Source organism: Bufo bufo, chromosome 3 (genome assembly GCF_905171765.1).
Source record: "Bufo bufo chromosome 3, aBufBuf1.1, whole genome shotgun sequence".
In the NCBI taxonomy this organism is placed as follows: Eukaryota; Metazoa; Chordata; class Amphibia; order Anura; family Bufonidae; genus Bufo; species Bufo bufo.
In genome coordinates this window covers 452,665,980-452,681,354 of record NC_053391.1, presented here as the reverse complement: position 1 = coordinate 452,681,354, position 15,375 = coordinate 452,665,980, and the positions used below count along the sequence as shown (strand labels likewise).

Genomic DNA, 15,375 nt, shown 5'->3' with positions numbered 1-15,375 from the left:
CGGTTTAATACTGTCCAGAGACCTGTCTCCGTACAGTATTAAAATTTATTGCCTCCGTGAAGGCAAAATTAGTTTCAGCCAAAGTCTCACGAGACTTCGGTAAATGAATTTGGTAATCACTTCTGCGTCTTCAAAAACATTTTAAAATAGCAACCCAAAGTTGGGTTTGGTACCGAGGTATCAGCCAGTACCAAACCCGACTTCGGATTGCTAATTTTATATGTTTTTAAAGATGCAGAAATGAATACCAAACTCATTCGGGTGAAGCAAATGCTTTCTCCAGACAACATTAAAATGAAGTGGTTCAACGAATCGACTTCAGATCTATGATCTGAAGATCGATTCGCTCAAGCTTAATCAAAAGATCACAGTCATTCATGTAAAACAAATGACACAAAAACAGAAAACACATTTTACTAAATTTGTTTTGGGTGTCAATTGTATAGTACAATAGGGACTATAGTTGAAAAGAAAATTAATACATTTTTGCAGCTGTCCCTACATTAAACAAAAAAAAAAGACCTATATGTTATTGTACAAAAGTTGCAAAAATTATTTTGGTAGTACATCAAATAAAAAGGCCATTAAACCACCATTTACTCTAAGTCACAAAAAGGTGTCTGGTTATCAGACCTGGTGATTAAAAGGTTTAAAAAATGCTTTTTAATTTTCCTCTTATGGGGCTTAGTGAGGGCTTGAATTTTGCAGGACAATTTTGGGGTAACTTTTTAAATAACTGTTTATTCCATTTTTTAGCAAAGGCATGATGACCAAAAACAGCAATTCCAGCACTGTCAAAATTTTCTTTTATATGGCATTTAATGTGCAAGATACATGACATGTTATTTGAATAGTTTTAATTGTTATGGATGTTTTGCACTATTTATGTAAGAAAGAAACAGGAAACTGAGGGGTTGAACTTTTAATATTAGTTTTTTTATATTTTTTTAAATATTTTTAAACTTTCTTTAATTTTTATGCTTAATGTATTCATAATACACTGCAATATGTCTGACTAACTGCTTAGATGCTATATGTGATAAATGAACTGGGCACTCTATAGTTGCTATTAACTGTGGCATTTAAAGGGTGAAACAGCTGGTATAACACATCTGGCTCCCACAGACAAATAACCGGACTGCTTAGTACATTTCCTTCTGAGTATATATGGTGGAGGCCAAGAAAAGGATTTACCATATGTCAACATACTGTATAAATCTTCACTCTTAGGGTTTTCATGAAGTAGCCCCAAAAAGCTAAATTTTGGTCTCTACTCTACCATAATTTATTGTATTTAGTTATATGTACATGAAATATAATTTTACTTAAAAATGATTGCAGATATTAAATTATTATTATTTTAAGGGATTTTCCCAATTAGACACCTCCTGTCTATATGTCTTCTTAGCTACTTTGTACATCATAGAGGAATTTCTCCTCCACTTGAGGAGAGAGGAAATCCATTGTGACTGACCAGGCATGGCTGCAAATTACATGGTCCCAAATTTAGCCGAATGGTTTGCATTAAACTATATTTTCTCTGCAGTGGCTGTAAATAGAATACCCAACTGTCTCCTCCTTTGGGAAGCCTGGGCAGCTTTAGGGAAGCATTTCCCCATCAGAAATATGTAATTAGCATGCTTCGAGTCTGATATTCTTTAGACTGGTTGAAAATGTTCAATAACACCACACAACAATGATTTTGCTACTGAGAGAAAAACATGTAATTTATACTAAAATGAACGCACTGATTCCAAATATGAACTCAGAATTTGCCTGACACGTCTAGATTTTAAGTTATACATGCAAAGCCTATTCAGTTATAAGTGTGGAAGATGATAGAACAGACGGCACTCACCAGCGTTGATAGACGGTTCTTTATTCTTACAAAAGTTAAAAGAAAGGCACTTCGGGCTGGAGCGTATGGTGCGGTAAGACACAGCTGAAGTCAGCGTCAGGCCAGTGATGCGCAAGTTAGCGCGAAACGGCCGTCGCCGCTGACTTCAGCTGTGTCTTACCGCACCATACGCTCCAACCCGATGTGCCTTTCTTTTAACTTTTGTAAGAATAAAGAACCGTCTATCAATGCTGGTGAGTGCCACCTGTTCTATCATCTTCCACACTTGTATACTTATACTATTGAGGCTGTGCACCACCGACAGTGTTAAAGTGACAGGTGCTGGGGACCGGGTAATCATTACATATGTGACGTCTGGCAGTGCCGCCTATCTCTCTCCTCCTCAAACCCTGCTATTCAGTTATAATATTAATGCATTATATTGGAGATATTCCAATGGACATGTCCAGACCAGTTTGGACGCACTCAGGCTGATGTCAGCAGTAAGTATATAAGGCAAGCTGGACAGATTTTGATAAAGTGATCTGTTATAGTGCTATCAGTTTTGAAACTTAAGATGGATAAACGCAAATGTGTTAACGATCCAGACAATTTCTGCTACTTATGTGGCAAATACACTACTTATGATCAGCGCAAGAATCTGACAAAGCGAGTGCGTCTTGCAGCTTGGGATGCATTTGTGCTAGTAGTGCAGAACTTCCTTGGGAATAGACGAGCTGCAAACTATGCTGAATTAGTAGACAACATGCTTACAGCATATGAACAACTTGGCTGCCGAATGTCATTGAAAGTGCATTTCTTACATTCCCATCTTGACTTTTTCCCACCCAATTTGGGACACGTAAGTGACGAACATGGAGAGCGGTTCCATAAAGATATTTCTACAATGGAGAACAGGTATCAAGTAGTGTTGGGCTCGAATATTCGAATAGCAAATATTATATGCGAATATCGGCACTTCGAGAATTCGCAAATATTTCAAATATAGTGATATATATTCGTCATTTCAAATATTCTAGATTTTTTTTTTTTCATCAGTAACCTCCCTTCTTGCTTGTGGGCCAATGAGAAGGCTGCAATGTCTTTGTCTGAGCTTAGCAACATCTCTAGCAACCTATAGGAAAGTTGCCTACCCCTTACTATATAAGAACCTCCACAGCAGCCCTTGTATGCAGTATTATGCAGATCTGAGAGAGACAGCAGTGTTATTGCTGTGCTCTCTGCTTTCCTGTGTCATTACATTAGATAGTTAGTTAGTTAGTTAGCTTATAAATATAATACAGATAGTTAGTGGGAGATAGTCAGTGTAGGTTAGCTAGTGATATAGTGTAGCTGATAGGAGCTGCTGTCCATTCACATATGCTACATACATAGTGCTGTATGTACAGTATGTATGTATGTATGTATGTATCTATACTACATACATACATAGTGCTGTGATGTCACAAGTTCACAACAATACTTAGTGCACCAATCACTAATAAGTAGTCAGACTTGTTAAAATGTGAAGTTGCACGTATTGCGCCAAAATATTCGCATCATTGGTGCCGATTTTGCAATCTATTTGAGCACTCTATCTGCATATAAAGCTATGGCAATATTCTGCCGTGCCAACCATTTTCTCCAGTCTCAGGAAACTTCTAGCAGCTTGAAAAATGTAGCTATAGTGACCCACGCCTGTATTTCAAGCGCATTACATGAATATTACATTGGCGATTTTTCGCGTTCAAGAAAATAATCTCGAATTCGTGAATGCTCGACAATATGACGAATATTCTACTAAATATTCGCGAAATATCACAAATTCGAATATTGCCCCAGCCGCTCATCACTACTATCAAGGGCGCTGGAATCCCAACATGATGGGGGACTACTGCTGGTTTTTGCAATGGGAAAATCTGACCGTTCATAAACGCAAAAGCAGATGACTGAAGCACTTTTAACAGTACTTGGCCTTGCTCAAGTAAGACTTTTAAGACTGAAAAGTTATACTTTTTTAAATTTTGTCATTCAATTCCATTTTCATACACTGTTTACTACACAAACTTTGATGTAGATCAGGTAATTGTTGGAGTAAAACTCGTTCTGTTCAAAATTATTCAATGCTTTCCAAGTGCTTAATTCATTTAGGCATACTTATGCATAGCAAAATTTCGGGACGTGTTACAACTAGGGATGAGCGAACCCGAACTGTATAGTTCGGGTTCGTACCGAATTTTGGGGTGTCCGTGACACGGACCCGAACCCAAACATTTTCATAAAAGTCCGGGTTCGAGTTCGGTGTTCGGCGCTTTCTTGGCGCTTTTTGAAAGGCTGCAAAGCAGCCAATCAACAAGCATCATACTACTTGCCCCAAGAGGCCATCACAGCCATGCCTACTATTGGCATGGCTTTGATTGGCCAGTGCAGCATGTGACCCAGCCTCTATATAAGCTTGGGTCACGTAGCGCTGCACTTCACTCTGCTGATACAAGTGTAGGGAGAGGTTGCAGCTGAGACGTTAGGGCGAGATTAGGCAGTGATTAACTCCTCCAAAAGACTTCATTCAGTGATCGATCTACAGCTGTGGATCATTGAACTGCTGCTATTCAATTGCTCAGTGTTTTTAGGCTGCCCAGAGCGTTTTTTAGTCACTTTTTTCTGGGGTGATCGGCGGCCATTTTGTGGCTTGCTTGTGCGCCAGCACAAGCTGCCATCAAGTACATTTAACCATCAATAGTGTGGTTATTTTTTGCTATATCCTACATCAGGGTCAAGCTTTCATCAAGTGCATTTAACCATCAATAGTGTGGTTATTTTTTGGCCATATACTACATCAGGGGCAAGCTGAGCCTGTCACCCAAGTGCATTTAACCATCAATAGTGTGGTTATTTTTTGCTATATCCTACATCAGGGTCAAGCTTTCATCAAGTGCATTTAACCATCAATAGTGTGGTTATTTTTTGGCCATATACTACATCAGGGGCAAGCTGAGCCTGTCACCCAAGTGCACTTAACCATCAATAGTGTGGTTATTTTTTTCTATATCCTACATCAGGGTCAAGCTTTCATCAAGTGCATTTAACCATCAATAGTGTGGTTATTTTTTGGCCATATACTACATCAGGGGCAAGTTGAGCCTGTCACAAAGTGCATTTAACCATCAATAGTGTGGTTATTTTTTGGCCATATACTACATCAGGGGCAAGTTGAGCCTGTCACCCAGCGCCTAGAAAATAGGTCTCACATTTATATTCATCCAAATCTGTCATTACTGTTTTAGCTGGTCAAGTTATTTAGTGTCCGTCAAAGCACAGTTTTTATTCTGGGTTGAAATACAATTCCCAATTTTCAATTCTCAAAATTAGTGGTTTCTGCTGTATCAGGCCTACTTTAAATCTATCCCTAAAAGGGTATATTAGATTCAAGGTACTGATAGGGTAATTCTCAAGAACTTCACACACACGCTACAGTGCAGATCCAAGTCTAATTCTGTCCGTAAACGTATACCTGTCACCCAGCGCCTAAATAATAGGCCTCAAATTTATATTCAGCTAAATCTGTCATTACTGGTGTGCCTGCATTAGTGTAATACGGTACCTAAATATATAGCCAGATAGTGTTAGGTGTCTGTAAAAAAAGGCCTGAATTTTAATTCAATACATTGGCCCGAATAATATTTTTCTTATTGTGGTGAACGGTAACAATGAGGAAAACATCTAGTAAGGGACGCGGACATGGTCGTGGTGGTGTTAGTGGACCCTCTGGTGCTGGGAGAGGACGTGGCCGTTCTGCCACAGCCACACGTCCTAGTGTACCAACTACCTCAGGTCCCAGTAGCCGCCAGAATTTACAGCCATATTTGGTGGGGCCCAATGCCGTTCTAAGGATGGTAAGGCCTGAGCAGGTACAGGCATTAGTCAATTGGGTGGCCGGCAGTGCATCCAATACGTTCAAATTATCTCCCACCCAGTCTTCTGCAGAAAGCGCACAGATGGCGCATGAAAACCAAGCCCATCAGTCTGTCACATCACCCCCATGCATATCAGGGAAACTGTCTGAGCCTCAAGTTATGCAGCAGTCTCTTATGCTGTTTGAAGACTCTGCTGGCAGAGTTTCCCAAGGGCATCCACCTAGCCCTTCCCCAGGGGTGGAAGAGATAGAATGCACTAACGCACAACCACTTATGTTTCCTGATGATGAGGACATGGGAATACCACCTCAGCACGTCTCTGATGATGACGAAACACAGGTGCCCACTTCTGCGTCTTTCTGCAGTGTGCAGACTGAACAGGAGGTCAGGGATCAAGACTGGGTGGAAGACGATTCAGGGGACGATGAGGTCCTAGACCCCACATGGAATGAAGGTCGTGCCACTGACTTTCACAGTTCGGAGGAAGAGGCAGTGGTGAGACCGAGCCAACAGCGTAGCAAAAGACAAAGAGGGAGCAGTGGGCAAAAGCAGAACACCCGCCGCCAAGAGACTCCACCTGCTACTGACCGCCGCCATCTGGGACCGAGCACCCCAAAGGCAGCTTCAAGGAGTTCCCTGGCATGGCACTTCTTCAAACAATGTGCTGACGACAAGACCCGAGTGGTTTGCACGCTGTGCCATCAGAGCCTGAAGCGAGGCATTAACGTTCTGAACCTTAGCACAACCTGCATGACCAACACCACCACCAAGCATCTCAACCATGTCACACGGCAGCATTCAGCTCTCCATCTCACAAACATTTGAGAGAAAGCGTAAATTCCCACCTAGCCACCCTCGATCCCTGGCCCTGAATGCCAGCATTTCTAAACTACTGGCCTATGAAATGCTCTCATTTAGGCTGGTGGAGACAGACAGCTTCAAACAGCTCATGTCGCTTGCTTTCCCACAGTATGTTGTTCCCAGCCGGCACTACTTCTCCAAGAGAGCCGTGCCTTCCCTGCACAACCAAGTATACGATAAAATCAAGTGTGCACTGCGCAACGGCATCTGTGGCAAGGTCCACCTAACCACAGATACGTGGACCAGTAAGCACGGCCAGGGACGCTATATCTCCCTAACTGCACACTGGGTAAATGTAGTAGCGGCTGGGCCCCAGGCGGAGAGCTGTTTGGCGCACGTCCTTCCGCCGCCAAGGATCGCAGGGCAACATTCTTTGCCTCCTGTCTCCTCCTCCTCCTACTCAGCTTCCTCCTCCTCTTCTTCCACCTGCTCATCCAGTCAGCCACACACCTTCACCTCCAACTTCAGCACAGCCCGGGGTAAACGTCAGCAGGCCATTCTGAAACTCATATGTTTGGGGGACAGGCCCCACACCGCACAGGAGTTGTGGCGGGGTATAGAACAACAGACCGACGAGTGGTTGCTGCCGGTGAGCCTCAAGCCTGGCCTGGTGGTGTGCGATAATGGGCGAAATCTCGTTGCAGCTCTGGGACTAGCCGGTTTGACGCACATCCCTTGCCTGGCGCATGTGCTGAATTTGGTGGTGCAGAAGTTCATTCACAACTACCCCGACATGTCAGAGCTGCTGCATAAAGTGCGGGCCGTCTGTTCGCACTTCCGGCGTTCACATCCTGCTGCTGCTCGCCTGTCTGCGCTACAGCGTAACTTCGGCCTTCCCGCTCACCGCCTCATATGCGACGTGCCCACCAGGTGGAACTCCACCTTGCACATGCTGGACAGACTGTGCGAGCAGCAGCAGGCCATAGTGGAGTTTCAGCTGCAGCACGCACGGGTCAGTCGCACTGCGGATCAGCCCCACTTCACCACCAATGAATGGGCCTCCATGCGAGACCTGTGTGCCCTGTTGCGCTGTTTCGAGTACTCCACCAACATGGCCAGTGGCGATGACGCCGTTATCAGCGTTACAATACCACTTCTATGTCTCCTTGAGAAAACACTTAGGGCGATGATGGAAGAGGAGGTGGCCCAGGAGGAGGAGGAGGAAGAGGGGTTTATTTTTAGCACTTTCAGGCCAGTCTCTTCGAAGTGACTCAGAGGGAGGTTTTTTGCAACAGCAGAGGCCAGGTACAAATGTGGCCAGACAGGGCCCACTACTGGAGGACGAGGAGGATGAGGAGGAGGAGGAGGATGAGGATGAAGCAGGTTCACAGCGGGCTGGCACCCAAACCAGCTCGGGCACATCATTGGTGCGTGGCTGGGGGGAAACGCAGGACGATGACGATACGCCTCCCACAGAGGACAGCTTGTCCTTACCTCTGGGCAGCCTGGCACACATGAGCGACTACATGCTGCAGTGCCTGCGCAACGACAGCAGAGTTGCCCACATTTTAACGTGTGCGGACTACTGGGTTGCCACCCTGCTGGATCCCCGGTACAAAGACAATGTGCCCACCTTACTTCATGCACTGGAGCGTGATAGGAAGATGCGCGAGTACCAGCGCACGTTGGTAGACGCGCTACTGAGAGCATCCCCAAATGTCACAGGGGAACAAGTGGAAGCCCAAGGCGAAGGCAGAGGAGGAGCAAGCGGTCGCCAACGCAGCTGTGTCACGGCCAGCTCCTCTGAGGGCAGGGTTAGCATGGCAGAGATGTGGAAAAGTTTTGTCACCACGCCACAGCAAACTGCACCACCACCTGATACGGAACGTGTTAGCAGGAGGCAACATTTCAATAACATGGTGGAACAGTACCTGTGCACACCCCTCCACGTACTGACTGATGGTTCGGCCCCATTCAACTTCTGGGTCTCCAAATTGTCCACGTGGCCAGAGCTAGCCTTTTATGCCTTGGAGGTGCTGGCCTGCCCGGCGGCCAGCGTTTTGTCTGAACGTGTATTCAGCACGGCAGGCGGCGTCATTACAGACAAACGCAGCCGCCTGTCTACAGCCAATGTGGACAAGCTGACGTTCATAAATATGAACCAGGCATGGATCCCAGAGGACCTGTCCATCCCTTGTGCAGATTAGACATGAACTACCTCCCCTTAACAATATATTATTGTACTCCAGGGCACTTCCTCATTCAATCCTATTTTTATTTTCATTTTACCATTATATTGCGGGGCAACCCAAAGTTGAATGAACCTCTCCTCTGTCTGGGTGCCGGGGCCTAAAAATATCTGACAGTGGCCTGTTCCAGTGGTGGGTGACGTGAAGCCTGATTCTCTGCTATGACATGAAGACTGATTCTGTGCTGACATGAAGCCAGATTCTCTGTTACGGGACCTCTCTTCTCTGCCTGGGTGCCTGGGCCTAGATATGTGACAGTGGCCTGTTCCAGTGGTGGGTGACATGAAGCCTGATTCTCTGCTATGATATGAAGACTGATTCTCTGCTGACATGAAGCCTGAATCTCTGTTATGGGACCTCTCTCCTCTGCCTGGGTGCCTGGGCCTAAATATGTGACAATGGACTGTTCCAGTGGTGGGTGACGTGAAGCCTGATTCTCTGCTATGACATGAAGACTGATTCTCTGCTGACATGAAGCCTGAATCTCTGTTATGGGACCTCTCTCCTCTGTCTGGGTGCCGGGGCCTAAAAATATCTGACAGTGGCCTGTTCCAGTGGTGGGTGACGTAAAGCCTGATTCTCTGCTATGACATGAAGACTGATTCTCTGCTGACATGAAGCCTGAATCTCTGTTATGGGACCTCTCTCCTCTGCCTGGGTGCCGAGCCTAAATATATGACAATGGACTGTTACAGTGGTGGGTGACGTGAAGCCTGATTCTCTGCTATGACATGCAGACTGATTCTCTGCTGACATGAAGCCAGATTCTCTGTTATGGGACCTCTCTCCTCTGCCTGGGCCTAAATATCAGACAATGGACTGTTCCAGTGTTGGGTGACGTGAAGCCTGATTCTCTGCTATGACATGCAGACTGATTCTCTGCTGACATGAAGCCAGATTCTCTGTTACGGGACCTCTCTCCTCTGCCTGGGTGCCTGGGCCTAAATATCTGACAATGGACTGTTCCAGTGTTGGGTGACGTAAAGCCTGATTCTCTGCTATGACATGCAGACTGATTCTCTGCTGACATGAAGCCAGATTCTCTGTTACGGGACCTCTCTCCTCTGCCTGGGTGCGGGGCCTAAATATATGACAATGGACTGTTCCAGTGGTGTGTGACGTGAAGCCAGATTCTCTGCTATGGCATGAAGACTGATTCTCTGCTGACGTGAAGCCAGATTCTCTGCTATGGGACCTCTCTCCAATTGATATTGGTTAATTTTAATTTATTTTATTTTTATTTTAATTCATTTCCCTATCCACATTTGTTTGCAGGGGATTTACCTACATGTTGCTGCCTTTTGCAGTCCTCTAGCTCTTTCCTGGGCTGTTTTACAGCCTTTTTAGTGCCGAAAAGTTCAGGTCCCTATTGACTTCAATGGGGTTCGGGTTCGAGACGAAGTTCGGGTCGGGTTCGGATCCCGAACCCGAACATTTCAGGGAAGTTCGGCCGAACTTCTCGAACCCGAACATCCAGGTGTTCGCTCAACTCTAGTTACAATTCTGACTTCACTACTACAATGTATCAGTAACATTTGTGTCACTTTTTCCCATACGATATTATCATTAAAGTTGTGAAACTGCAGACACTACATAATATATAATAAAAAAAGGATTGTAAAACCAGCCACAATGTGGCATAGCTGGCCTGCGGGAAAGTCCCTGAGAAATCAGATGGTGGGCTTGGATAACCTTGTCAGTAATATGTCCTTCTGTTGCTAAATCACTTAATCATTTATGTCACCCATTGTAAATCTATTATAAAAGATGATGAGCTCAGACTGACCAACAGCAAATATTCATATTTAAATGAGAAACTAATGTTCGGTAAGGCCACTTTCCCACAGTCAGTGTTTAGTCAGTGATTTCCATCAGTGATTTTGAGCCAAAACCAGGTGCAGGTCAAAAACACAGAACATATCCAAATCTTTCCATTATACCCCATCATTATACCCTATCTCTGTGTAGCCTCCACTCCTGCTTTTGTCTCACAGTCAGTGAGATGTGGATGCCTATTGTATAGGTCTGGGATGCTCAACCTTGCGGCTTTCCAGCTGTTGCAAAACTACAACTCCTAGCATGCTTTGACAGCCTACAGCTATTAGGGCATGTTGGCAGTTGTAGTTTATTTGGCCATTCCTTGCCTCATGTGAATAAGGGTGTAATAATATGTCTCACATTTCAACAAACAAATGATGTACAACAAATATATTGAATCGCAGAGTTGGCTGTTTCAGGGAAATGCCATTAAACGTTCAGAATAAAAAAAATCACTGTGAACATTATTCCTTGGTTTGCGGTAGCGATATAAAATCGCTAAGACTAAAGTTACGATTTCATTGTAATTATCAAACATACATCTTAGCTTTATATTGAGTTTGTGTCAGCGGTTCACTAGATCAATGATGTAATTATCTAATGGACTACAATGGGCACTGTTGAAGCATATTCATATTGCGGTCTTGTAGTTAACATATACTGCGCTTCCAATTCTGGATAGGTGAACACATATGATATGACTATCACCTTTTTACATGGCATGTAACAGTACATGGCAATAAAAAAGTAATTAGAGATTGCACTTACCTGGGTATAATATGAAAACTGAAAATACAAGTGGATACAAGTATTTTTTTGATGAAAGTGAATGAAAACTTGACTGCACAGTCCATCTCCTGTATAAAGGTGAATTGCCTTGTATGTCGATGCTAATGATGTTCTCCACACCCACTCTAAATTTGGAAAAAAAGATTTTAGAACATAAGTGATGTCATTTTTGTATCCAGGGACAGTATGACCAGTATATCAATCAACTAAATGTTATTTTTATTACAATCCCACATCTCTTATAATATATAGCATGCTTTTATAATATAGGATGCACTTATTAAACTTTTACTTCAAGAATGGAATGGTTGGTAATGGATGTGGCAATTAGTGTGGAGCGAATTTCCTCGTGCTTCATGAAATGGCGTTAAAAAATGAAAAAATCATACTTGCCTCATCTGCTAGTTATAAAGGTGACATGCATGCTCAACTGCATATTATACATATTATACAAATATACACACTCAGCTGCAGGTTACACAGGTGACATGCACACTCAGCTGCAGGTTACACAGGTGACATGCACACTCAGCTGCAGGTTATATAGGTGACATGCACACTCAGCTGCAGGTTATATAGGTGACATGCACACTCAGCTGCAGGTTAGGTGACATGCACACTCAGCTGTAGGTTACACAGGTGACATGAACACTCAGCTATAGGTTATTCTGGTGACATGCACACTCAGCTATAGGTTATTCAGGTGACATGCAAACTCAGCTGGTTGTATCCACTGGTGTAGTCAGTGGCGTACATAGAGAAGTAAGGGCCCCATAGCAAGTAACAAACCAGGCCCCCCACACAGGACAGAAGGGTTTCTGCCTAAACCCTTTTTTTAATGACCCTTGGGCCATTTTTCCACTGCTTCATTTGCTAACAGTTGTTCCTTTAGAGGGTAGAGTCCTGACCAAGTTTTCACTTCCAGTAGAAGAGGAGATTATCCCAACTAAGACTGGGCCCCCTCTTGCCCTGGGCCCCATAGCAGTCGCATGGTCTGCCGCTATGGTAGTTACGCCCCTGGGCGTAGTACTGCAACCCTCTACCACTACAGTTGTATACACGGCTGAAGGGTATACAGGTGACATACACACTAAGCTGCAGATTATACCGATGATATACACACTTACAGATAAGATACACTCTCAGAAGCAGGTTATACAGGTGACATGCACACTCAGCTAAATGTCATATATGTGACATACACACTCAACGTCTGGTTATACAGATGACAAACCGACTTCGCTACAGGTTATACAGGTGACATACACACTCAGCTACAGGTTATATATGTGACATACACACTCAGCTGCAGGTTATACAGGTGACATACACACTCAGCTACAGGTTATATATGTGACATAGACATACACACTTAGTGGCATGTTATACAGATGATATACACACTCAGCTACAGGTTACACAGGTGACATACACACTCAGCTACAGGTTACACAGGTGACATACACACTCAGCTGCAGGTTATACAGGTGACATACACACTCAGCTACAGGTTATATATGTGACATAGACATACACACTAAGTGGCATGTTATACAGATGATATACACACTCAGATACAGGTTACACAGGTGACATATACACTCAGCTGCAGGTTATACAGGTGACATACACACTCAGTGGCTGGGTATATAGATGACATACACACTCAGCTGCAGGTTATACAGGTGACATATACACTCAGCTGCAGGTTATACAGGGGACATATACACTCAGCGACACATTATACAGATGACATACACACTCATCTGCGGGTTATACAGGTGACATATACACTCAGCTGCAGGTTATACAGGTGACATACACACTCAGAGGCTGGTTATACAGGTGACATATACACTCAGCTGCAGGTTATACAGGTGACATACACACTCAGAGGCTGGTTATACAGGTGACATACACACTCAGCTGCAGGTTATACAGGTGACATATACACTCAGCTGCGGGTTATACAGGTGACATATACACTCAGCTGCGGGTTATACAGGTGACATATACACTCAGAGGCTGGTTATACAGGTGACACACACACTCAGCTGCAGGTTATACAGGTGACATATACACTCAGCTGCAGGTTATACAGGTGACATATACACTCAGCGACACATTATACAGATGACATACACACTCATCTGCGGGTTATACAGGTGACATATACACTCAGAGGCTGGTTACACAGGTGACATATACACTCAGCTGCAGGTTATACAGATTACATGCACACAGTTGCACTTTTTATAGGTGACATGCACAATCTGCAGCTGCAGATAACAGAGATGACTTGCGTCACGTGTAGTAGAATAAAGTAAAGGGGGCGGCACTGCCGACGTCTCCAGGTAAATGGTGGATTCCTATGTGTACCTGTCTATATCAGCAGTAATTGTGGTGCTCGGCCTCAAAAGCAAGGAAAGTTCACACAATAGCACAGTTAGATAAACAAAAAGGGGGCATTCACCACTGCGGTAAAAAACTCCTTTTATTCTTCCAACAGTATACAATAAAAATAGGGCTGGGGCGGACTCTTGCCTCTACACAGAACGCAAAGTGGCGACGGCAGTTTTGCGCTTACGTGCCTCTTCAGGCCACTGACCTCATCGCGCGAACACGCGCTCATTTTAACCGTCAATCCCTATGGTTGCTGCAGCAACCCCTGACGCTATTTCTTATTAAAACAAAAATAACAAAAATAACACATAAAGTTAGAGCTCATATATGTTGTCGGCATCATACAAACACGCTCGTTCCTTTCATTTAAACCTAGAGGGCCTGTAGCTGCAGTCCGGACAATCCATCTAGCCTCCTTTTGTAGGAGCAGGCGATGCCTGTCTCCTCCTTGTGGCATGCTTGGAACTAATTCGATACCTGCAAAGCTCAAACAATTAAGATCACCTCCGTGGACATTGCGTACGTGAGTAATCAATCTGGAGCAGCCTTTTCCTGTTCTTATAGAATTAATATACTCCCTAAATCTCTCATATAAAGGTCTGATTGTTTTGCCTATATAAAAAGCGCCACAGCGGCACATGATCAAGTAAACCACATAATTACTTTTACATGTAATAAATTGGGTTTCTTTATCACTCCGAAAACTAGGAATTTCTTTTGACAATTATGTATACAAAGCGAGCAATTTCTACATTTATAGTTCCCTGTAGGTCTTCTATCTGTTAACCAATTACTTCCCTTATCTTCCCTATAGTGACTCCTCACAAGCTTGTCCTTAAGTGTGTGGCACCTTTTAAACGTTACCACATACTCTCTCAGACTTTCTTCATTCCTCAAGATATCCCAATTGTTACAAATCACCTGCCTAATGATGTTTGCCATGGGGCTGAATTTAAATGAAAATGCAAATCTGCCTGTTCCCTTATTAGCTCTCCTCTGGCTCTTTATCTTACTATTTTTCAATAAATCATCTTGCTTATATACTTCAGCTTTTCTCATAGCTTCATCCAACATATTTTCCGGGTACCCCCTATCTTTTTTAATTCCTGGGCTTGTTCATCATATCCCTCTCTTGTATTATTAATTCTTCTTAGCCTGATAAACTGCCTATAAGGAACAGACTTTTTTACGCTAAGTGGATGGAAGCTGTCATGGTGCAATAACGAATTGGTGGCGGTGGGTTTGTGATACCCCTTCGTGATAAGAGTACCACCCTCCACCGTCACCAAGACGTCAAGAAACTCCAACGTCATTCCACTATAATTTAGAGTAAACCGCATGTTCATGTCATTAAACTCGTTTAGGTATGACACGAATTCACTACATTGTGTTTTAGTCCACGACCATACTATGAAAACATCATCCACATAGCGCAAGAAAAGCTGTATATATCGTAGGAAAGGGTCAAATAGATATTCGCATAAGTACATGAAACAGGTATGCCCATCACTGTTCCGTAAATTTGCCTGTACCACTGGCCTCCAAAACAAAATACAGTTAGTAA

The 15,375-nt window shown here is 43.8% G+C and overlaps 1 protein-coding gene across 1 annotated transcript in view; it reads right to left on the bottom strand.

The window, feature by feature from the left end:
* GABRA5 (gamma-aminobutyric acid type A receptor subunit alpha5) overlaps positions 1 to 14,885 on the bottom strand; it is a 271,577-nt gene extending 256,692 nt beyond the window's left edge. Inside the window, exon 1 of the mRNA XM_040422321.1 lies at positions 14,683 to 14,885. Within this exon, the coding sequence (XP_040278255.1) occupies positions 14,683 to 14,885 (203 nt within the window). The remainder of the gene's footprint in view (positions 1 to 14,682) is intronic.
* Between the last annotated feature and the right edge of the window lie 490 nt (positions 14,886 to 15,375).